The sequence below is a fragment of the Panthera onca genome, chromosome E1, assembly GCF_046562875.1.
Source record: "Panthera onca isolate mPanOnc1 chromosome E1, mPanOnc1 haplotype 2, whole genome shotgun sequence".
NCBI classification, from domain to species: Eukaryota; Metazoa; Chordata; class Mammalia; order Carnivora; family Felidae; genus Panthera; species Panthera onca.
Window position 1 is genome coordinate 57,138,701 of NC_138352.1, and position 23,933 is coordinate 57,162,633.

The 23,933-nt window shown below is 57.0% G+C and overlaps 2 protein-coding genes across 2 annotated transcripts; both read right to left on the minus strand.

Moving 5' to 3' along the window:
- Positions 1-1,509: 1,509 nt before the first annotated feature.
- KRT15 (keratin 15) lies at positions 1,510-5,968 on the minus strand. The gene is made up of 8 exons (XM_060627848.3): positions 5,253-5,968; positions 4,289-4,371; positions 3,992-4,148; positions 3,348-3,509; positions 3,136-3,261; positions 2,720-2,940; positions 2,388-2,413; positions 1,510-1,864 (listed from the first exon to the last, which is right to left on the minus strand). Exons 1-8 carry the CDS (start codon positions 5,766-5,768, stop codon positions 1,773-1,775), a joined length of 1,383 nt encoding a protein of 460 aa, XP_060483831.2. The 5' UTR covers positions 5,769-5,968; the 3' UTR covers positions 1,510-1,772.
- Positions 5,969-10,829: 4,861 nt separating this feature from the next.
- Positions 10,830-14,697, minus strand: KRT19 (keratin 19). Its single transcript, XM_060646106.3, has 6 exons — positions 14,208-14,697; positions 12,423-12,505; positions 12,050-12,206; positions 11,584-11,745; positions 11,344-11,469; positions 10,830-11,213 (listed from the first exon to the last, which is right to left on the minus strand). Exons 1-6 carry the CDS (start codon positions 14,622-14,624, stop codon positions 10,959-10,961), a joined length of 1,200 nt encoding a protein of 399 aa, XP_060502089.2. The 5' UTR covers positions 14,625-14,697; the 3' UTR covers positions 10,830-10,958.
- Positions 14,698-23,933: the final 9,236 nt, after the last annotated feature.

The window sequence follows — 23,933 nt, forward strand, 5'->3', positions numbered from 1 at the left end:
AAGGTGTTGCCAGTTTCCATCACCCTCATGACGTCCAGAGAAGAGCAAGGGTCTGAAATCGGAGGGCTCATTCCCAGGCTCAGCCTCCCATTTCCCAGCTTGTGACTTAATTCAAGCTACTTAACTTCCCTGAGCCTGTTTCCTCCTCTGAAAACTGAGGGTGTAGGGCCCACCCCACCTTCACGAAGCCTCCAGGAGAGTCATTGAGATGCCATCCTCTGAATGCCCCGCCCAGAGCCCTGCAGAATAGAGGCTTCGTAAATTCTGTTTCCTTCCTCCAGCCCCAGAGAAGTCTGGCCTCCAAGTGTGTACCCAGGAGACACGTTCTAGATTAAATCTCCTCCCGAAGAAACAGACGCCACCCTCTCTCCAACCAGGGTTGCTGGGCAGAGTTTCACCCAGCAAGACTCAGGGCGGCCCACTCAGAGAGCTTAATGATGATCTGATTCTCAGAACAGAGGCACCTCCAACATTCTGTTCCCAGCAGGACTAAGAAACAGGCTCTCCCTCTCCCCATAGTCCTCACCAGAGCCCAGCCCAGCCACAGCACCCAGAACACTCTGCTTCCTCATTCCTTGCCCTCTGTCTGGGGCTATGACTCCCAGAGGAACCAGCCTCAGACCAGAGGCAACAAATTCGGTGTGTGTGGATGTCACTACTGCTCTAATGAGCCCAAAGGCAGAGATGCTGGGGTCGGGGGAGCAGGGGTGAGGTTTGGACTGAGGAGGGCAATAGGGGTTGATGTTGCTTTGGATTTAAGCTTAGAGAAATCAGAGAGGGCTTCCCGGAGTTGGTGTCTTTCCCTCTGAGCACTGTAAGTGCCTTATGGGAAGGAGATGGCAGCTTCAGGGGTAAGGGGGTAGATAAGGTCCCTCTTTGCAGGAGGCAGCGATAGTACCTGGCTCAGCCACTCTGGAGGTCAGGTGTGCCTGACTGGAAAAGAGGGGAGGTGCTAGGGACACACGTAGGAGGACCAGAAATAAGGAGGAAGGTCCTGGCAGTGAGCCGTGCAGGGCCAGGGCCTGGCGTCCCGGAACAAGCGCTGAACTTAAAAGTCATACAGATGTAGGGTCCAGTCCCAGCCCTGTTGCTCACCATCCATCCATGAGGCCCCTGAGAGAGTCACTCACCTCCCTGGCTTCCTCATCTCTAAGGTGGGAATCGTAAATCCTGATGGCCCACAATTGCCTTAAACAGGACGCGTGGGTGGGGTCACGTAGCACAGTGCCAACCACACGGTGGTAACCAGTACGACCTATACAGTCAGTTGCTCGCTAAATAATTGTTCGATGTGACAAGTCCTCTGCCGGGTGCACCCAACTGCTCTGAGGGCAACCCCCGTCTCCTGCTTCCATGATCACTAGATGGAATGAGCCAGAACATCAAGTCACCGGAACAGTCTGAATTGGTCCTGGGTGCAGGGAAGAGGCCAAAGTAGGAGATGTCATCATGTGGGTCCTAGGCCCACAGAGGCCCCCAACAAGAAAAACTGGACATACTACCAAGAGATATTTGCAAAAGGAAAAGCAATTCTTTATTGCATGGGCAGACGTGGTACGATCCAGCTCGTTACACAATACAGCTACTTCTTGCCTGTCCCTGTTCTAGAGCAGGTGGGGAGAGGGAGGGGGAGGATGCTGAGCACCCAACAGGGAGAGCCGGACCCTCTGAAAGCAGGGACTGGGGTTTGCTCTTCTGGCCCCTCTGGCCGGTCCTCCATCCAGCCTGGGGAAGGTAGGGGTGGCCAGGGAGGTCTCTCCTGCGCCAGGCACTCAGACCTCTCTCTTGTGAGAAGAAACCACCTTCCCGTCCACTGTCTCCTCGACATTGATGCGAACTTTGCCGCCACCACCTCCCAGGGAGGCTGTAGAAAGAAGGAGCAAGCTTGAGAGTTGGGGGGGGGGGGGGGGACCCTCGCTGTTCGCTCTCCCAAGGCAGCCAGGACCTTGGCTGAGCTCGGGGAGAACCAGACAGCACCCCTGAGAATGGCCGCTGGCCAATCCCTCGAGAGTAGCCAGGAGGTCTGGCGGTGAACCACTCATCATGGAGGCAGGCAGCGGCAGTTCATGCCCCACAGTGAGCAAGAAAGTCAGGGTGAACAGGTAGTAACTGGGGGCTTCTTCCCATAAGTGCAGGAAGGTGGGGCCTGGAGGAAGCTATGCCCTGGACAAAGCCTGCTCAACCCAGAAGGTTCTCAATAAATCTTCAGCCCTGACTCTACTGGGGCTGATGGAGGGTCCCCCGGGAAAGAGGTATCACCTGAAATGGGTGTGTTCCTGCCCCACTGGCATGTTTGGCCTCCTCCTGCTTCCACCCCATGCCAAGGGGAACGGTGGCTTCAACAGCCGCCTTTCCCGCCCCATGCAGGAAGAGTTAAGCCTTCTTACCTTCTCTGGTGCCAAAGCCAGCCATCCTGAAAGAGAGGGGAAGCAGATGTAAGGGGAGGGCATGAGCCCAGGTCTCCCTAAGGGAGCCCCGGTGTCTGGCTAAGCAATCCTCTCCAGCGGCCCCCACCCCCACCACCTGCACATCTGACTTCTCTAGAGGCTGGCACGTCCTGAGAACCTGTTCAGACCTGCCACCCCAAGCAGACAGATTCTGATCTACACTAACACCCCCTCCATTTCCTTTTCCCTGTCCCACTGCTGTCCCCCGAAGACTCTCCACCCCAACCCCAACCGGCCCCTCCCTCAGGCTTCCCCTGCACCCTGGCCCCTGCCTGGTGTCCTGGCCTTCCAGCAGGCTGCGGTAGGTGGCGATCTCCTGCTCCAGCCGCGTCTTGATGTCCAGCAGCGTCCTGTACTCCTGGTCCTGGCACTCCATCTCGCTGCGGAGCTCGCTCAGCTGGGCCTCCAGGCCGCCGATGAGCCCCTGGATCTGCTGCAGCTGCGTGGCATAGCGGCACTCCGTCTCCGCCAGCGAGCTCTCCAGCCCGGCTTTCTGGAGGGGGGTGGTCAACAGACCCCACATCAGGCCCGGAAGGAAGATGCCGCGGGCATGCAGACGGGTGTTGAACGGAGTGCAGAGAACCCCCTGGGAGGAGGCTTGGGAACCCCGAGACTTAATGAGCCACGGACGGTGGCAAAGGCCCAGCTGCGCTGGGCTGTGGCCGGGTGGGGGGATCGGAGGCCCTACCATGCTGAGCTGGGACTGCAGCTCGATCTCCAGGCCCTGCAAAGTGCGTCTCAGGTCCGTGATCTCTGTCTTGCTGGTCTGGATCATCTCTGTGTTGGAGGCCACCTCTTTGTTCAGCTCCTCCGTCTGTAGGCCACGCACAAGACCAGTGAGGCCCACAGGCGCCCTGGGAGACGTGGGGAGCTGAGGCGGGGCCGTGAGCTCAGGCCCACCTTGCTGAAGAACCAGGCCTCGGCGTCCCGGCGGTTCTTCTCGGCCATGGCCTCGTACTGTTCCCTCATCTCGGCCAGCACGCGGGTCAGGTCCACGCCCGGGGCCGCGTCCATCTCCACGTTGACCTGGCCGGCCAGCTGGCTGCTGAACTCCTTCATCTCCTGCAGAGTGGGTGGGGCCCGCTTAGGGACGGAGGGCAGAAGAGGGGGCAGAGCGGGCTCCCACATGCCAATCCCGGCTTCGTGCCTGACTCACGACATGCCCTTTGCCCTCCTGCATACCCACCCCCCAGCCTCTGTTTCCCAGTGAGCATGAAGAGGTTTGAGCACATGGGCCTCTTGGCTCTGAGGGTCTCTCTTCCTTGCTAGGTCCTACGGGAGGACTCAAGACAGCTGGGCCCTTGTCTGAGCTCACGAAACAAATCAGGACAGCGGGTCCCACTGACCACCTGGCTTGGCTATGGATCCAAGAAGGAAAGGGATCTGGGTTCCCAAAGGACATTACCCCTTGCTCTCCATGGTGACACACACTGTTTTTGGTAGAGGGGAGCATATCTGAACCACCAAGCCCTTCGGTCAACGATGAGGAGGTGCCCATGGCCCCACTCTGCCCCCCGCCACCAGCAGCCCCTGCCGGCCCCCACCTCCTCGTGGTTCTTCTTCAGGAAGGCCAGCTCCTCGTTCAGGCTCTCGATCTGCATCTCCAGGTCGGTCTTGGTCAGGGTCAGCTCATCCAGCACCCTGCGCAGGCCGTTGGTGTCGGCCTCCACGCTCTGGCGCAGGGCCAGCTCGTTCTCATACCTGGGAAGACAGAGGGAGCCCAGAGTAAGGAAGTGGGCTGTGGGCTGTTGGAGTAGGGTTGTGGGCTGTTGGAGCTGGAAGAGGGAGAGAAGGCCAAGAAAGGGGGTGAATCTGGAGGGGAGAGAGAGGCAGGAGCGTACTTGAGTCTGAAGTCATCTGCCGCCAGCCTGGCATTGTCGATCTCCAGGATGACCCGGGAGTTGTCGATCTTGGCCCCCAGGATCTGCAGGAGGCAGGGAGTTGGTATCTGGAGCACTGTTTCCTCTTCCCTACTCCTCTCCCCACCCTGCACCCCAGGTCAGACGCCTTACTGACAGTCTCCCCTCTGACACGAGCAACAGAGGCCTGTAGGCTCCCCGGGGCAGAGTTCAGCCTCACCTCAAGTGCCCATACTTGGTGTGAGCCCACACCACCCTTCCTGCCTCCAGGGCATGAAAAACCAAGGAGCCAGGAGTGCCTGGACTCCCCTGTGGGAAGTGCCTGGCCAGGAGTTGGGTGCGGTGGGGTTCAGCAGCCTTCTCGGGAATATTCTGCCAGCCTCCCCTGCTCACTGGCCTCCTGCACGCTTGACACAGCCATGGACCCACAGAACATTCCACAGCCAGTAGGACCCTGGAGAGCAGGGCAGGAAGGCACGCTACAGCTGAGGAAACCAGTCCAGGTAAGTAGAGAGGGTGAGTAAGTAACTGGCAGAGCACATAATGAGTTCCAGGTCTCCTAAGTCCCAATAGAGCTTTTTCGCACCAAAGACCTCCTCAAAGGGTGAGGGAGGTGGTCCTGGCATTCAAGGCCCCTGAAGCTACCCTCAACTGTTCCTGCAAAAGAAGCAAAAGGGAGCTTTATGCAGACCCCTGCTTGGTGTGTGTAACTGCTCCCACCTCGGACCCTCCCCCGACCAGTGTTCCTGAGCAGATTCTCACTGCCAAGTTGAGCGGATGTACGCTGGCCTCCGCACCTGGAAAGCATTCCCTGCTCTCCAAGTTATACACCGACAGTCGTTGCCTGGGCAGGAAAAGGATTTCCTTGAGGCAGCAAGAAAGATGATGGAGATGTATGCAGGGCGCCAGCCACCTGCTCCCCTCTCTCTGATGCTGGAGGACTCACCTTGTCCCGCAGGTCCTCGATGATCTTGTAGAAGTGGCTGTAGTCTCGCTCCGGGCTGCTGGGGCTCTGCTTCTGGTACCAGTCCCGGATCTTCACCTCCAGGTCGGCGTTGGCCTCCTCCAGGGCGCGCACCTTGTCCAGGTAGGAGGCCAGCCGGTCGTTGAGGTTCTGCATGGTGAGCTTCTCGTTGCCGGAGAGGAGGCCGCCATCGCCGCCACCAAAGTCACCAAAGCCAGTGCCAAAACCCCCACCAAAGCCGCCTCCAAGGCCACCTCCTAAGCCTCCGCCCAGACCACTACCAGCCCCTGCACCGAAGCCGCAGCTCATGCCGCCGCCGTAGCCCCCTCCGGACCCCGAGGAGACAAACCTAGCAGAAGAAGCCGAGATACTGCGGCCTCCACCGCCCCCGTAGAGACTCCCCCCACCAAAGCCGCCTCCCCCAGCCCAGAGGGAACCCCCTCTGGTAGAGGCACCCCCAAAGGTGGAGGAAGAAGTCTGCAGAAATGTGGTGCTCATGGCCGGGCAGCGGGTGAGTCCTCAGCAGGCTGGAGAAGTGCTGGTGGAGCCGCAGGCTTGGGCTGGAAGCAGGGCCCCAGGAATGTCTCCCCCCAGCCCGTGGCTCCTTATATACCCCTCCGAGTTGTTGTGGGACCTCGTCTCCTCCCCCAAAAGGAAGCCAACTCCTGTGTTCAAACACAGCCGCCTGCACACCTCTGCCTGGCTGGTGTGGAGTTTCTCCTTTCTTTTTTTTTTTTTTTTTTTTTTTAAATGCAACAAAAGAGATGATTCAGAATGAATGGTGTTTTGCCCCGGGGCCATGGTTTTAACACTTCGAAGGCAGGTTCATGTCTGCACTCCCAGGAGAATGTGAAGAGTTGCTGGGGAGAAAACTCCTGTCACTCCACAGCTACCAGGCCTCCGCCTACGGGTAGAGCAGCCCAGGCCAGCTCTGCCCTCCCGGAGTTTTCTCTGCTGCCTCCAGCCCAGGACCCTCACCCCAGGCGGCCAGCTCCATGCTCTCAGTTTGGGAGCCCCCTCCCTATCGCTGCTCTGATATCCCACTCCCAGACCCCATGTGTGAGCCTACAGGGCTGGGGGGTGGGGGGGGATAGAAGTGGCCTCTGGGGATGGGTGGGCAGAGGCACACCCAGGAATGCAGGGGCCATGGGCACAGGCTGAGGACAAGAGAGGGGGCCATGAGCGCATTTCCAGCTAAGGTGATCAGAGAAGCTAACATCCGTCATTTCCCTGACACAGCAGGACTCTCCTCCTCCATCCCCTCCTCTCCTCCCCACCCCAGGCCCCCACCAGCCCCTTGCCCCACCACCCTGGCACTCTCCCAAAGACCAGGAGCCTCAGGGCTGACAGGGGGCTGATTGATAATCCCGCCACCTGCCAATTGCACATGTCACTGAACCTTTGCTTGCTCCTGGGACACGTTGGGGCAAACCTCTGCAGATAAGACTGGAGCCTTGTCCAGGAAGCCCCTGCCTTCTCCAGAGAGAGGCATGTCCCTGCATAGCAAAGCCAGATTAACTCCGTTTGTCCTGTCAAGCGCTGTGGGGCCGGGGAGGGACCGATCCGGAGGGTTCTACATGCCTGAGTGTTGTGGGGGAGGAGATTGGGAGGCCTGGCAGGCCGACTGGAAGACACCTCTTTACAGAGCAGGATGCTGAGGCCAGAGGCGGGAGCAAAACACTCAGGAAATCCCTTTTCTCTGCCACCAACCCAGGGGCCGGCTTTCAGGGATACCTGTTACATGTGGGTAGTGCCATTGGGAGGCATGGCTTGACCCTCTAGCCCTGGCTCCAGGGCTCTTGGGTTTGGGGAGGTAAGCAAGGCTGATCTGGAGAGTCAGGACGATACCTTTTCCAGGGTTGAAGCACACTGAGGTGGATAGAGCTCCAGAGTCCCTAAGGCCTGGGTTCAATTCCTGGCTCCGTCAGTTACTGCTGTGAAACCTTGGACAGGTTCCTGTGGCAAGGGGCACTGTCAGCTTCCACCTGAGACCTGAGAGCCCCCATCCTGCCTCCTCTTGGCTCCCCATCTTCTAAGGAAGCAGATAGTGTGGCTCAGTACCCGGGATTGCCATCTGAGCTCGGGTGGTAAGAGAGACAGGCCTGGGTGGGAGGGGGTGATTGAGCTGGGCCTCTGAGCACTGGGCCCAGACAGTGCAGTATTGTCTCCTGGGCGGGAGGACATTGTCTTTCCCTCCGAAAGAAAAATAATCAAAGTCAGATCAGCCACAGCTCATTAAAGCCTCTGCAGACATCACGGCCCCAGCAATTAACACGGGAACAATTACACGCCATCACTCCAGGCTGAGGGAGGGATGGGCACCTGGCCAGCCCCTCATCCGCACCCTGACTCCTCTCCAGCACCCCTCAAAAGGGGGCTTTTACACACCATCAGGCCTCTCCGGGGGCAGGAGCTGTCCCAGTCACGAATCCCTGGTTTCAGTGCAGACAGCTCCTGCAAGCTCAAGGTTGAGGCCCCTTGCTTCCTGCTCATTAGCAGCGGGTCGAGAGGCCAGGCAAGGGTGGGGACCCAGCTCTACCTGGTTCCGGCCCAGGCTGCAGCCGGGGGCCCTGCCCCAGGCAGCCCACCCATGCTGTGCTAGTTTCTGTCCTTTGCCCACTGCAAACAGGCTGTCTCGGGGCCTTCTCTCCTGGACAAGCAGCCCAGTGGAAAAAGCCTTGGGCTGGACTCCACCTCTGGGTGTGACTCAACCTCGCTGAGCCAGGTTCCCGACTTAAAATTGGGCCATTTTTCCACTTATATGAGGTACTTAGAATAGTCAGAGTCACACAAGGGGTTACTATTTAACAGACTTAGGGTTTCAGTTTTACAAGACCGACACAGGAGCATACACAATAGCGATGGTTGCATAACAGTGTGAATGTCAGTGCCACAGAACCATAGACTCTCAAATGGTTAAGAGAGTAAATTATATGTGTATTTTACCAGAACAAACAAAAAGAAATCACGGAGCCATTGGAGCCATGAACACGGAGTCCTGCTACAGGGCCACCGTTAACATTCAATGACACATGAGGGTGTGGTCTCCATAAATCCACCCTCACCTGCCCCCCCCACCCCCCCCCACCCTGCCTTCTCCCCCACCAGGGAGGTGTCAGGACGGAGAGAGCACACGTCCTGGGGCCTGGATAATTCCTCCTCTATTAGGTATGTGGCTGACTTCAGTATGGGACTTTGGGTAATCCAGCCTCCTCTCTGAGCCTCAGTCTACCAATCAGGAAAATGGAAATAACTCCTGCCCAGTCTGACTCACAGGGATGGAGCCACATGACTGACAGGAAATGCTTTGCAAACCCAGTGGTCATAATGCAATGCCCAGCGGGGATGGAAAGACCCACCCTCTAAATCCTCTCCCCTTCTCTCTCCCTCCCCCTCCCTCTCCCCTAGTCCAGACTCTCTGTCAACACAATACCCCTAGTTTCAGCTCCCAGACGGAGGCAGAAAAGTGCCCCTGCCCCCTCCCCCCCAACACATACACACACAAAGGAAGGCTTCATTCCCGATACCCAGACCTGCAACCCAGTCACCTGACCCACCTGTGTGAGCCCAGACCCGCCCCACACCACATTCCAGGGGCCTCTGGGGCATAGGGGAGGGTTTCAGCTGTGACAACAGAGGCTTTCAGGAACAGGGGACAGAAATCTCTGGACAGACCCAGCCTCCAAGTGAGGCCAGGCCTCCAACGTTAAGTGAGGTGGAGGGGGTGGGAGCGTGGGGAGTGGTCATAGATGCTGGAGGCCAGGGCAGAACAGCTAGGGAGGTGGCAGAGGGGCTCCAGACCCCGAGACAGATCTGAGCTCTGGGGTCCCCAGTTCTGACTTATAGCAAGCTAACAAACCCCTCTAAGACCCACGGAAAACTAGAAATACCACCACCTCAGGATCATCAGCACAGGGTATGCCTGGATCCCAGGCTCCTTAGCACAGTGCGGGATACACACAGCAGACAAGGGTCCAGTTCAGTCCCCTACAGGAGCCCTTCTGGGGGCAGGGGGTAGAGCGCTCCTCACCTGACTCTCTCCTTCGCAGAGCGGACCTGCCATCAGGCAGATCCCTGGGACCTAACAGACCCACTCAGGCTGAACCTCTCAGCCAAGGGGAAGTACTTATTTACCTTTAATTGGCCTCAATTCTTGGCAGCTGAACTGTAAACCACAGGGGCAAGACCACACCCCCACAAGAGCAGAGTTCTACCAGGAAGCTGGGACTTACGTTCTTTTGCTGGCCTGGGACCAGCCTCAGGCAAGCCAGGTTGGGGGTCTGCGCGGGAGGTCCAGGTCACGGCCGGGTCCCATTCCAGGCTCTGGGCCCAGGTATGAGCTGGTGGGCGTAGGGGGCTTATGCGGGGCTGCCCAGAAATGCATGAATGTGTTAGTGCACGCACGCACACAGATGCACACCAACAGGTACACTCTCTTCAGCCTTCTCAGTGGGATGCCTGCCCCCGTTCCTGGCTTGGTGAAGAAATATTATCAAGAGGAGCTGCCCCCAAGGGATCCCGGTCCTAGGACTTCACACGGAACAAGACCCAAAGGTACTGAGGACCCAGCACAAGGGAGTGTCAAATTCTAGGAGACTGGGGTACAAGGTGGCCCGGCGAGCTAGTAAGCAGGAAACCGAGACACTCTGTGACCTTGGACAAGTTACCTGACTTCCCCGTTTCCTGCTCTATATGACGCGTACTCCTACTTAACTACCTTTGAGGGTTGTTTGATTAAATGGCACATACTAAGTGCTCAAATAAACATTAATTTCTGACACACAAATACACACACCCACCCATGAGGGAGTAAAGTGGAAAGAAAACTAACTCTGGGGGCACCTGGGTGGCTCAGTAGGTTATGTGTCCGACTTCGGCTCAGGCCATGATCTCACGGTTCACAAGTTGGAACCCTGAGTCGGGCTCTGTGCTGACGGCTCAGAGCCTGGAGTCTGCTTCTGATTCTGTGTCTCCCTCTCTCTCTACCCCTCCCCCACTCGTACTCTGTCTCTCAAAAATAAACATTAAAAAAAACTAAATTTGAAAAAAAAACAAAACACTGTTTCAAATCCCACCTTTGCCATGTTGGAACAGTTACACACACAACAAACCACTTCACCTCTCTGATCCTTAGTTTATCCCTCTATAAAATGGGAGCAATGCTTGCTTCACAAGTTTCTTTTTACATTTTTTTTGAGAGAAGGAGACAGAATACGAGCAGGGGAGGGGCAGAGAGGGAGACACAGAATCTGAAGCAGGCTGCTCTGAGCTGTCAGCACAGAGCCCGATGTGGGGCTTGAACCCACGAACCGTGAGATCATGACCGGAGCCGAAGTCGGACGCTCAACCAACTGAGCCCCCATCACAGGCTTGTTTCAAGGAACAAGTTTGATAAATGAAAAGTTCCGCAAACAGGAATTACCATGACCGTAGGAGTTAGCGTGTACCCCACCCCTTCCCTCTCTTAGGACAGGGTGCACTCTGATCCAAATAAAACCTTAACAGGACCAAGTCCTGGCCCATCTCTATGGGCTAAAACAACAAACCCAACATCCTTCCTCCCTTGGGTCATAAAGCTTTATTGGCAGGTCAGGGAAAGAGCTGGGGGTAGGGCCCGTCCCTTCCCACACGCCCCTCCCCGGGGGAACCTCTCTGCGGGACAGTAGGAAGCTCAGGAGGCTGCCGGACTCAGAGAGCCTTAAAGGTGGGCAGGTTGTTGTAGTGGGCGTCCTGGCCCTCCAGCAGGCTGCGGTAGGTGGCGATCTCCTGCTCCAGCCGTGACTTGATGTCCATGAGCTGCTGGTACTCCTGGTTCTGCCGCTCAGTGTCCGCACGCACGTCGCTCAGCTGGGCTTCCATACTGCTGACCAGAGCCTGGATCTGGGCCAGCTGGGCTCCAAAGCGGGCCTCTGTTTCCGCCAGCGTGCCTTCCAGGGCGGCTTTCTGAGAGCAGGGAGAGGGAAGAGACTCAGCGGAGACCGGTTCCCAGAGAGGGCATGGGCACAGCCACGGCCCGGGCTGCGCAAGGCTGCGAGGGCCCCGGCGTGCATCCCACGGGGCAGGGGGCACAAACCATGCTTAGCTGCGACTGCAGCTCAATCTCCAGACCCTGGAGGGTGCGCCGCAGTTCGGTGACCTCCGTCTTGCTCATCTGCAGCTGCTCTGTGTGGCCGGCCACCTCCTGATTCAGCTCCTCCATCTGCAATAAGAGAGGAGGCAGAAGGAGTCAGCACTGAGGCAGACCTCTGTCTGAGAGCACAAAGCCCTCTCTCCCTGCCACCTCCCCAGAGGGCACCCGCTCCCCTCGCCGTACCCGGCTAGTGAACCAGTCTTCAGCATCCTTTCGGTTTTTCTCAGCCATGACCTCATATTGGCCTCTCATGTCACTCAGGATCTTGGCAAGGTCGATCCCCGGAGCGGAATCCACCTCCACGCTGACCTGGCCACCCACCTGGCCCCTCAGGGCACTGACTTCCTGGAAAGACACAACAGAGATGGGCATGTCGGAGCCCAGAGCCTGCTGGGCCTGGGCCAAGTCACTCCCCCGTCCCCCAGGCAGAAAGGGCTTGATTTTCAGGTGCAGACCAGGAACCACCACCGCAGGACAGACGAGGTGGCCTCCATCCGCTGCTGGAACCCCCGGAAGCCCTGCTCCATGCCCGGGGCCATGCCGAGGGTATAGCAAGTACGGCCACGGTCAAGAGGATACAGGACAAAAAAGTGTCCTCAGCCCTGGAAAGCTGGAGTGGGATGGACAGGAGGCACAACCTGACACCCACCTCCTCGTGGTTCTTCTTCAGGAAGGCCAGCTCCTCCTTCAGCCCTTCGATCTGCATCTCCAGGTCGGTCCTGGCCAGGGTCAGCTCGTCCAGCACCCTGCGCAGGCCGTTGATGTCGGCCTCCACGCTCTGGCGCAGGGCTTGCTCCATCTCAAGCCTTTCAGAGGAAATAGGTGCAGTCAGGCCAGCGTTTCCTCCGAACCCCTGCAGAGTTCCCATCTCCCCTCATGGTTCAGGAGTCCGTGGAGGTGGTGGGGCTTACTCCAGGCCAGCTGGGGTGAGCGAGGACAGAGAGCAGTCCCCTGCTGCCCCGAGCCCCCAAAGGGCCTGGCATTGCCCCCTCTGCAGCCCTCCAGGGCAAACACATACTCACTTGGTTCGGAAGTCATCAGCAGCCAGACGGGCATTGTCAATCTGCAGGACGATCTTGGAGTTCTCGATGGTGGCACCGAGAATCTGGAAGACAGAGGCAGGAGGTTGGCACCAGCTCAGCATATTGGCTCTGTCCACCCACTTTCTTCCCAGAAGACAGAGGAAAACAAATGGGTGTGCCCCTACCCCCTAGAGACTCAGCTGACCATTGACCTGCTCTCTGGGAGGTCTTGAAGTCAGTCCCTGCCCAGGAGCTAGAGCAGGAGAAACCGTGGTCAGGGACTGCTGAGCCAGGGGGTAGGGGACAGGTGTGGGAGGGCAGAGGTAAGTCTGGGAGGAAAGCATCTGAGACCTGTACTCTAAATGGTCAGGAGGCAGATGCTAATGATCTGCAAACCAGATGGCGTATTGGGTTACCTTTCTCTGAACCCCCCGTGCAAAGCACAATCTGCTTTAGGAAAGCGAATTCCCGTGTGTTGAGCATCTATTATGTGCCAAGCACTTTGCACTTCATCTTTCATGCCAGGTCAGTGGGTATGCCTGTCTTACAGAGGTGGAAATGAACTTCAGGAGTCCTTGTCCAAATTGACCCCCATCTGAGGTCCCTCTGATGTGATGGGCATATTCACATCATTGATTATGGTACTTGGGTTCATGTTTTTCAAAGAGCAGGTCATGGCTCATTAGTCACCCAGTACAGTGAGTGGTGATTTGCATAGTTTTTTAATGAAACTGAACAGAATATAAAATATGAGAAGAGATGGACCACAGCAGGGTAAGAATTGTTTCAAGAAAGCTTTGCTTCCATTTTGGGTGTGTGCATCACAGAGAGAGAACGCATGGGGGTACACCCTGAAATGTATTTCTTACGGCAGGTTACAATTTTTAAAGTGTGCAAGCAGTATTCTACTTTGTTGTTTACATCTCTAGCTGTCCCCCCTCGTCTAGAAGTCTGGCCTATCTGTTCTATGCCCCTAGCACCCCGCACCATGCTGGGCACAGGGCAGGCGCTGGGCCTGCTTTGGAGACCCAGCATGTGGGACCATTAAATGTCCCACTGGCTTCTGATACATTTCTTCAAGGCAGAGGTCTCAGTTCCGCATGGCCTCGGGGCTCCCTGTAAGACCTGTGGTGCACCCCCCAACCCCAGGACTCTCCACCCACACAGAACTATTGCTGAAAAGGACCCCCGGGGCCTCTGAGTGTGTCCCGCCTTCACCAGGTCTTTAGGCCACAGCATTTGTCCCCTCCCATTCTTCCTAGAAGTTCCTCCTAAATCCGGGTGGCCCTCTTGGGCGGGGCAGGAGGGGCTCCAGCCGGAGCGTGAAGGAAAGCAGACCTGCCCCACCAGAGGAATGCAATGCAGAGGGGCCCACGCTGGGGGCAGCAGCGGATGGGTCCCTCCCAGGCCAAACTCTTGTCTGTGACTGCGGCCTCTGGCCCAGACCTCCGGACAGCCCACAGCCTTGTCCCACCTCCTCCTACTCCTTCGCACCCCCTTTCCCAGACCTCCCCACCCTCCAGCCCCGCCCCCGCTGCCGCTGCACACCCCACCCCCTTCCCTCAGCCCCAGCCTCCACTTCCTGTCCCACTGTCCTGCCCCCGCTCACCTGCCCCCAGCTCTCTGCCCCACCCTGAGGCCCTCCCACGTCCTAACGGGCTCGCTACCGCCCTGCCCTGTCGGGTGGTGGCTCCGGTGCCCGCCGTGCCCGCCTCGGGCCTCGCCCGGCCCGCGGGGCTGGGTCTGCGCGACAGGTGCACCTCCCGAAGCTGGGCCGCCGCCCACCTTGTCCCGCAGGTCCTCGATGGTCTTGAAGTAGTGGCTGTAGTCTCGGGAGGGCCCGGGCCCCTGCTTCTGGTACCAGTCGCGGATCTTCTGCTCCAGGTCGCCGTTGGCCTCCTCCAGGGCGCGCACCTTGTCCAGGTAGGAGGCCAGCCGGTCGTTAAGGTTCTGCATGGTGAGCTTCTCGTTGCCGGAGAAGAGGCCGTCGGACCCGGCCAGGCCGCCCGCAAAGCTGCTGCCGTAGCCCCCGGAGGACGAGGACACGAAGCGGGCGGAGGACACGGACACGCCGCGGCCGCCCGAACCCCCATGGATGCTGGGCGCGCGGAAGACATTTCCCGCCGCGAAGCGCAGGGAGCCGCTGCCCGGGCCGCCGAGGGACGAGGTGGTGGCCAACTGGCGGTAAGCGTAGGAAGCCATGGGGACGCAGCGGGAATAGTTCTGTAACCCGAGGTGTATCGCTTGGCGGGAGGAGTGGCGAGGGCCTCACCTGGCGCCTTTTATGCCCTGGGCGGGCGGGGGCAGGGAGAGGGGGAGGGGGGAGGGCGTCAGGGCGGATATCTGAGCCCCGAGGAATTTGCAAGCTCCTGAGTGCAAATACGGGCACTCTCCCCATTGGTCGATTCCTGGCGGCTCTGCCTCCAGCTCTACCCTCCCAGGGGCCTGAGACAGTGTTCACCCCCACCCCCACCCTCCCCCCTCGAAGTGCCCCACCCCTGCCCACTCCAGAGCCCCGACGGAGCACCTCCTGTCACACTCCTTCCCTTCTTCACCCCATCACACACAAGGACACCCTCCCAGTCACATTCTGGGCCTCCCCGATTAAGATTTCCCCAGGTTTGACACCCCCTCCAGGAATTAAGTCCTTCCGACAGTAGACTCCTACACCCAGTCCTCCCCCTCCCCCCATCACTCAGAGGCCCCCTTTGGAATTATGTTCTGAAGCCCCTTCCTTGGGGGTCTAAGTTAACCCTTCCTTCCAGTACATTCAGGAGATTCCTACACCCCACTTGGAATTACAGCCCCGTGGGGATCACCCACACCCTGACTCCCTCTCTTTCCCAGAGAGGAGGGGACTGTTGCTGCTGGCCTTCTGAGACAAAGTTGCTGGCCCGCTGGAGCCATACAAATCCCGGGGCTGGGGCTGGGGCGGGGCCTGTGCGGGGGGATGGGGAGGGCCGAGAGCAGGCTCCTGAGAACAGCTGCTGGCTGCTGGGAAGCTTCTGCAGCTGGGCGATATGGGGCTTCTTGGGAACCCCAGGCTCAAGCCTGACCCCACCTGGGGCAGACCCCCTGGGGGCCTCTTACCACCCACCCCCTCCAGGACAGCCCCCACCCTCCACCCGCAAATCATGCATTCATTCAACACAGATTTCCTGAAATCCATGATGGGGAATCTGAGCCTGAAGGAAGCAAATAACTTGCCCATGAGACATGTAGCACCTGCCACCCAGAGACAGAAACGAGGTGGAATCCCTCCCTCCGTGTGAGCATCTGGAAGGAGGGTGTCAGGCTGAATCCCGGAGCCTCAGACATGGACGAATGGCTGAACTGCCAGGCTCTCCGGAAGTTCTCATGGCCGGAGTGAAGAGCTTGGATCATAGGGGAAGGAGCCCTCGTCTCCACACACAGCCCCCAGCCCCGCTCTTCACCCCTCTTCATCCCGCTCAACAATTCCACCTTTTCTTCATCGCTTGGGAAGGCCGGGCCCCCTGCCAGACACTGCCTGCGCCTCACCCCAGTTCCTGTCCGCAAGGACCTCACCCCTCCTCAGAAATGTCTCCATGGTTCCTTAGGTCAGAGCGGTCACTCAGTCACAGGACCGAGGCCCTAAGCCCTTCTGAGATGCTGTTAGGGAGATGGGCCAGTCACTTCCCATCAACGTGCCTCAGTTTCCCCCGTGAAATCTCAGTCCTCCTTTCTACATATCATCACCTGGGTCCCCTGTGGCTAAAGGAAGGCCTCTGAAACCAGTCCCCAACAAACTGCCTTCCAGCCACCAACTTATAGCCAGGAGCAGGGGACAGGAAACCGCCTACACACACCCCTAACCCACCAGCAAGAGCCCTGAGCCACTCAGGAAGGCCAGCCTGAGGCTGTTTAAACTAGTGAATCAGACCTGTAAGTGGGTCTGGGGTGCCCAAAGGTGAAAAGAAGACGGGTGTGACCCAAGGCAGGCCATGAAAGCAGGGTGTGGCAGGGCCTTCACAAAGGTTGTAGCCGCCAGGGCTGGGCTGAGGTGAGTCACTCTTTACTTGACCCAGAGAAGGAGGCCTGCTCTTCATGGGCCAGATGGTTGCTAGGAACACCAAGCCCGAGCTGGAATCTCTGTTCTTCTGGCTTGATAGGAGGCTTTGGGAAGGGGCTTTGTGTTAGGAAACAAAAGAAGAGGACCAAAGCCCCCCACCCCCAAATATTAAGGGGTTGTGAGCTCCCAAAACTCCAGAGGAGCTTAGAGTGCCCCGTGCGAGCCCCAGGGCCATAATCATAACAACTGACTGAGGGGAGTACAGCCTACATCTTTTCAGGTCTGATTGGATCCTCACAGCAGCCCAGCCCATTTTACAGAGTAGAAAACAGAGGCTCCAAGAGGGACAGTGACTTGGCAGATCCATAGCCGGATGTGTCAGAGCCTGGCTTCCAGCCTCTCACCCCTCAGCCCGGCGGCCGGGGCCCTGGGGTGGGACAGGGGCTCCACTCTCCCTTCCAACGAAGCCGCAGCTCCAGAACAACTCCTTTGGGTCCCATTTCCAAAATCTTATACCAACCCCAAGGGCAGTAAACCCCAGGCTGAAATGCAAGGGGGGGGGGGGGTGTCAGGAAGAATCCCCTTCCCCTGCTCCCCAGCCAGAACAGTGCCCAACACCTTCCACCCTGAGCTGCGTGGCTTTGGACCAGTTCTCTGGTACATTAAGAACTCAGGAGCTAACAACCTGTACGGGCTGCTGTCCCCAGAGATGTAACTGAGGGGTCAAGCTGCTGTTCCCATTCAGTAACGGACTGCCCACGGCCCTGAGTCTCTGATCGGCCCCTGGCTGCTGGAGGGCAAAACCTGACCAAGGAGCTCCCTTCCCAAGCCCTGGTCCCCACGCCAAGGTTCCCTCGCCTCCAGGGGAGGGGCACACAGTGTCAGGAGTGGGAAGGGAATGTTAAAGCATGAAAGAATCCCAGACCGGATCCTGCCCAACCTCCCCCACCTCATGTCTACAAAGCCCCAGCACCATGACATCCCTTTGGGAAAAGGGGATCCACTGACAAACATCAGAAATACTGCTTGTCCCCACTCCCTCTTAGAGAGTGACAATGCGTGGTACCAAAGGCTCTGATGACCTTAGTCCGTCATTTGTAAAATACAGATAATAATAGTAACCTCCTTTATGGGGTTGTTTTCAGGGTTAAATGAGATGGTCCTTGTAAGGGTGTCTGACAAATAGTAAGCACTCAAAAAAAGTTATTATATAATTTAATTATGAAATAGTAATATCACAATAATCAACAATCGTTATATAATAAATAGTGTATGTGTTGTTAATTATCATTTACTTGTAACAATATATTGATATGATTATATAATGATACTTATAATGATATATATTATTATGTATTATAAGTATTATTATTTAACTTTGTCCAACCAGAATTTACCAAATATCCTGGACCATGGAATCTTTTCTCAGGTGACACCTATGAATTAACAATCCATATGTCACAAGAAAAGCTGACCCAGCCTGAGGATCAGCTGAGGCTCAAAGAGGTTAAAAACTTGACCAAGGTCCTACAGGTAAGTAGTGGACCTCGGGGGGCATCTGGGTGGTTCAGTCAGTTAAGCGTCTGACTTCGGCTCAGGTCATGATCTCACGGTTTGGGGTTCGAGCGCCGCGTCGGGCTCTGTGCTGAGAGCTCAGAGCCTGGAGCCTGCTTCCGATTCTGTGTCTCCCTCTCTGTCCCTCCCCCGCTCATGCTCTGTCACTCTCTCTCTCAAAAATAAATAAACATTTTAAAAAAAGATGGCTATTTCTCCGTATGCATATGAATACACATGTAAGCACACAGGTGCGGGAGGACGTGCTCCAGACCGAAGACAAGGATTTCCTTGGAGAGAAGCTGAGTGAAGGCAACCCATACTTATCTCTGCTGTTGTAATTTTTTTTTAATTTTTAATGTTTATTTATTTTTGAGAGACAGAACACGAGCGGGGGAGGGTCAGAGAAGGAGACACAGAATCCGAAGCAGGCTCCAGGCTCTGAGCTGTCAGCACAGAACCCGACGCAGGGCTCGAACCCATAAGGTGTGAGGTCATGACCTGAGTTGAAGTCGGACGCCCAACCGACTGAGCCACCCAGGCGCCCCATCTGCTGTTCTAATTTTTACAAGGATGCATTTACGTGTAACTTGTTTCATGTTACGCATTAATAGGCAATAATTTTTTTTTAAGTTTATTTATTTTGAGAGAGAGAGAGAGAGAAAGAGAGAGGACAAGTTGGGGAGGCGCAGAGGGAGAGAGAGAATCTGAAGCAGGCTCCACACTGCCAGCACAGAGCCTGATGCGGGGGCTCAAACTCATGAACGATGAGATCATGACCTGAGCCGAAATCAAGAGTTGGACGCTTACCGACTGAGCCACCCAGGCGCCCCAGCAGGCAATAATTTCTTAAGAAACGCTACATGATGGACATTTAGAACTGATTTTATTTAATAGAGTAAATGCCTCTTCCCCTCCATCCACACACCACTGACGTCCTTGTCTCACTCATACACTAGAGAGGAAGTTTCGGAAAGGGGAGCAGCAGATGTGGGGAAAAGACAGCCCCCCCAAAAAGCTTTCTAAGTCCTGTCCCCACCCCCGGGGTCCTTGCACGGGTTTTCCCTCTTTATGAAGCCAGAGGGTAGAAGGGAAGATGTGGCAGAAACTTTTCAAGAGGGACCTGGAGAGAGTCTGGGTGCAGGAGGGCTCCTTCGGGCCTGATGAGGTGAAACAGGGAGGGTGGGGGAGACCCCTGCTCTAGCTCCCCAAGGACCAGAAGCTTTAGAAGCACCCAGACAAGGCCTGCCAGCATGGACACGGATGTTGACCCCAGGTAGTGCACGTGGACCGGCGGGGCCAGAGCTGGGGAGAAGCAGAGTGTACCCCACGTGAGCCTACGGTCAGCAGCCACCTTGTCAGCACATGGGGGCGTCCCTCTGGGGACCTTCTGAAATAACTGGGAGGATTTCTAGAGGTGTGGGAGCGAGTAGCCACTATGTGGGCCATCTTTCTAGAACTGTTGAGCCAGTAGGCATTTAGGCCTCAAACAGATCAGTATAATCAAGTGTGTCGGTGCTGGGAATCGTGTCTGCACAGGAGCAAGTGGGGGCAAAGGGAGAGCATTCATTTCCTCCTGGGAGCATCGAGACAGCTTTCCTAAGGGGGCACGACCCTTGAGCAAGAGGCTAAAAGACTAGTAGGTGTTTATCAGGCAGGGGGCAAGGGAACAGGGGCCTGGAAGAATGGAATCACTTTGGCCAGCTTGGAGAACCACTGGCAATTCAGTCCGGCTGGACTATGTGAGGGAGGACAGGGGTCAGGGCAGGGGTGGGAGGAAGGGGCTGTCAGCTCAGCCAATGAGATGGACTTGATCCTGAAGACAATGGGAGATTATTTTAATCAGCGATGTGATGTAGTCAAATGTATGCTTTAGAAATTGCTGTGGGTTCCAGGTGGGGGGGAGGGGGGGCTGGTGGGACAAGGGAGGGGGGCGTGGTCTGGGGTGGGGAGACCAGTTTTGGGTCTGCTGAGATCATTACAGGTAAAGAGAGCCTGAATGTAGTCCTGGGAGCCTAGGAGTGAGCCTGGGTCGTGAAGGACGAAGACAAAAAATACTGGCCATGCTCTGAAGAGCTTGCTCAGGCCAGGTGGGTGGTGGCAGAGGGACCCAAGGCCAGCAGCCCAGGTCTGGCTGCCTCTGTGACTGCTCATCTCGTCACTTTCCACAAGTGGGAACCCATAAAAGGTGGGGCAGGGCAGGCCGGTCTGGATGGCCCCTGGTGTTCCTCTTCAAGTCCCCAGGGGAGGAAAAACCAGCCTGACAGGAACCAGGGCCAATGGGGGGGGAGGGGGGAGGTGCCCCTTGTCCCTGCAGTGGGGGAAGGGAGAGGGCCAGCTTCCCCCCAGGTGCCACATTCCACACTCTGGGAACACCGGGTGCCTCTCCGTCCCACCCCACCCCTCCCGAGGGGCTTGGTGTACGTGACCAGGCTCAGGGTCCTGTGCACACAAGGAGGGGCCAGGCCGGCTCCTCGGCCAGGAGGCCTCTCTGCCTTTGCCCTGGCCCTAGACTATTCGGGCCCCACTTGCAGCCCAGTGCGGAGCCTCAGCCCATCCCCCCCCCCCGGGCCAGGATGCCTGGAGGGCCAGACACGGGACAGACAGACAGAAAGAAGACTGGTGCCTGCCCTGATTCCACCTGGATGGGCCTCGATCCTCAGCTCCCTTTCCAGTCAGCTGATTTCCTTCCCACCAGGGAAGCAGCGACAAAGACCCTGGAACTTGGGGCCCTTTCCATGTCAAAACTCATCTGATCCTGTGAATCCCTAGGAGAATTCTGCCCAGCCCTTGCCAGCCTCACCCCTACCACGCCCCTGCCCCCCACAAGGCTCCTGTTCAGCAGCTGAAATGCCTTCCTCAAAATCAGGTGTGGCTCCAGGACACTGGCTACCTCGGCAGTTTTCATGAACACCTACTGTGTGCCAGAGGCTGACACATGGCCATGAGGGGCAACATCCCTGACTCCAGGAGGGACCAGGACCTTCCGCAGACTTGAAGAATCCTCCCTCCCCACCAGCCTCCTCCCTTTCCCTAGACGCCAGGAACTGCAGTTCCTCTTTCAAGCCAAGCCCTCAGCTTGGGCATCACCTCCTCTGGGATGTCCTCCCTGATGCACTCAGACTGGGCCAGTTTTTCCCACTACTGCCCCCCACCCCTGACAACCCGCTGGACTCACCACCTTAGATGCACAGCTCTGTCTCCCCAACTAGACTTCCAAGCTTCACCACTGCATCTGGTTCCAGGGTCGACTCCAGCCCCAGTGAACGTTTAATGGGTATTTGCTGGGAAAGAAGAGAAGGAGAAGCCCTTTTTTTTCATTCAACCAGTAATTATGAACCACCCTCTATGTGCTAGGTACTTTTTGGACTCTGGGCTTCAGGAACAAAATGTTCAAAAAACCCCTGCCCTGCTGAGCTTTCAATCTGGGTGGGGCAGGCACAAGGTTAACTCCAGCAATGAGGGGTGCATGGGGAAGAGCTAATCAGGGAAGGAGTGAGGGGCCACCAGCGGAGAGAGGCCAGGAACAGAGGAGGTGGCACAGAGACAGAGAGATCTGAATGAAGGCAAAGGAGCCTGCAGACCCCTGGGGGAGCCAGGCGGAGGGCAAGGCAGAGGGAATTCTGCTCCCTGAGGAAGAATGAGCCAGGTGTATTCCGGGATCACCCAGCACCCCCTGGCTGGGAGGGTGCCCCGGAGGAGGGGTGTGCAGGAGAAGAGGCCCAGAGGAGGCCAGGTGAGAGCAGGAGCAGGAGGGGATCCAGTTCTGTTCTCAGGGGCTGGGCTTTTTTTTTTTTTTTTTTTTTTTTTTTTTTTTTGCTGGGAGCTTTGATCAAAGCAGCACCAGGAGCCCTGGGGCTAGTCCCTGCAGATGGATGGGGAGGGTGGGGAAGGGTGGAAGCTGGAAATCCGATGAGCCTCTTATGAAGTCCAGGCAGAGATGCTGAGAGCTTATTCTGGGGCCATGTGGGCCGGCATGTGGGAAGTGGCCTGGGGACATTCCGAAAGCAAAGCCAACCCGGCCAGCTTTGGGGTCCCGCCCAGTGGGGTCCCCTGAAGCAGCGGGAAGAAGAGGCATCCAGGGGACTCTTAACTTCAGGCCTGAGCTGGCACTTGCACTGCAGTCGGAGGACTGGTCTGAGGCCATGGCTTATCCCATCCCCCTCCAGACAGACAGTGGTCACCCCAGGGTTGTCTCCAGAACTGGATAATCTGGAAGAATTAGGTTCTTTTTTTGTTTGTTTGTTTATTTTTGAGAGGGAGAAAGAGAGCGCACGCACAAGCGGGGGAGGGGGAGAGAGAGGGAGACACAGAATCTGAAGCAGGCTCCAGGCTCCCAGAAGTCAGCACAGAGCCCAACGCGGGGCTCGAGCCCACGAACCATGAGATCATGACCCGAGCCGAAGTCGGACACCCAACCGACTGAGCCACCCAGGCGCCCCTGGCAGAATTAGGTTCTAATTGAGTTCTACTCACCAAGTACTCACTGTGCCCCTGTCTGGCTGCACAGACACCCACCACGGGAGGGGGAAGGACAGAGGCTGTGCCCATGCAGGCCCTTCCCTCACAGGCCCACAGATGGGGTTGGGAGTTGGGGGGGGGGGGTGACCTCTGACCTGTGGTTCTCTAAGTTTTCAACAAAGCAACAATGAACATGTATCACCTCTATTATTGGAGGTGAGGGACGTTTTTATATTTTCAATTCCAACTTGCCCCCAAGCTCTGCTGCCTTCAAGTTGGCAAGTCCGGCCCAGCAGACTTGGGGTAGGGAAGGTTGGGTTAGCTGAGTTTCTGAAAAATCTGCCTCCTCCCCAGAGAGGAAGACAGGCAGAAAGAAGAAGGACATTCTTGAAAGCAGCTGGAATTGAGAGCTTCTCTAGAGACAGAATGTTGAGCCCTGGCCTCTCCCAGACTCTTCTGGCTCCTCCTGGATCCAGCCGGCTGCAGGGTAAACATTCATTACACAGACACAGCAAAGAACCCATAACAAGGTGGGCTGACGGAAGCTAGGGATCACAGGAGTGACTGGGGCTGGGATCTGATTCGGGAGATGCCCTCCCTATTCCCAGAGAAAGAGCAGGTGAGGCCCACTCTCTACTAGAGGCCTGGTATCTAAGGGGCATTTTGATCACTGGGCAGTTTCTGGGGAGGGAATATACACACCACCCAAGATACACACACACACACACACACACACACACACACACACACATTAACAGAGGACAAAATCGTATTGGTTCCCTTGGGCACTGCTATTCCAGGCAGGACCTATCAGATGCCAGCCCCAGCCCTCGCCAAGCTGCCCAAGCACCAGCCTGAGGCCTTCTGGCTGGGCCACTGCCAAAGCGACCCGGGAAGCAGCTCTGGAGCCATGGCCAGGAAGCCCTCCAGTCCTGCCTGAGACCCAGCCCCCCTCCAGTGGAATGTGCTGGAGTTGGGGAGGGGGGTCCTTCCTCTGCAGGCCTCATGTGGGATTAGGGCAGGGGCCTGTGGAGACCAGAACATCCATCAAAGACAGCAGTCCTAGCTCAGTAAACACAAGGCAGAGCCCCTGCACACAGAAACCAAACAAACGCCTTGGGACAGAGAGATCTGTATCTGGAGTTTCTGAAGGAAGGGTTGAGCTCAGGGAGGGGGAGGAGAAGCTTCAGGAACCCAAAACTTGCCAGTTTTGCCAGGCCTGTTTTACCTTGTCCTTATCCTCATCCTGACCACTGAGAAAGCATCTACTGTGAGCCCAGAAAGAGGCATCAGACGAACGCCTGCACTTTTAAGACCGGAGTGTAGAAACCCCCTCGCCCAGAAGTTTTCCTGCCTGGCCCGCAGAGCCCTGGGCATACCCGCCGCTGAGCGCCCACACTCACGCGTTCATGCACATGCACACGTGCCCCCCCACACGCACACTCACACACTCCGCGCACGCGCGC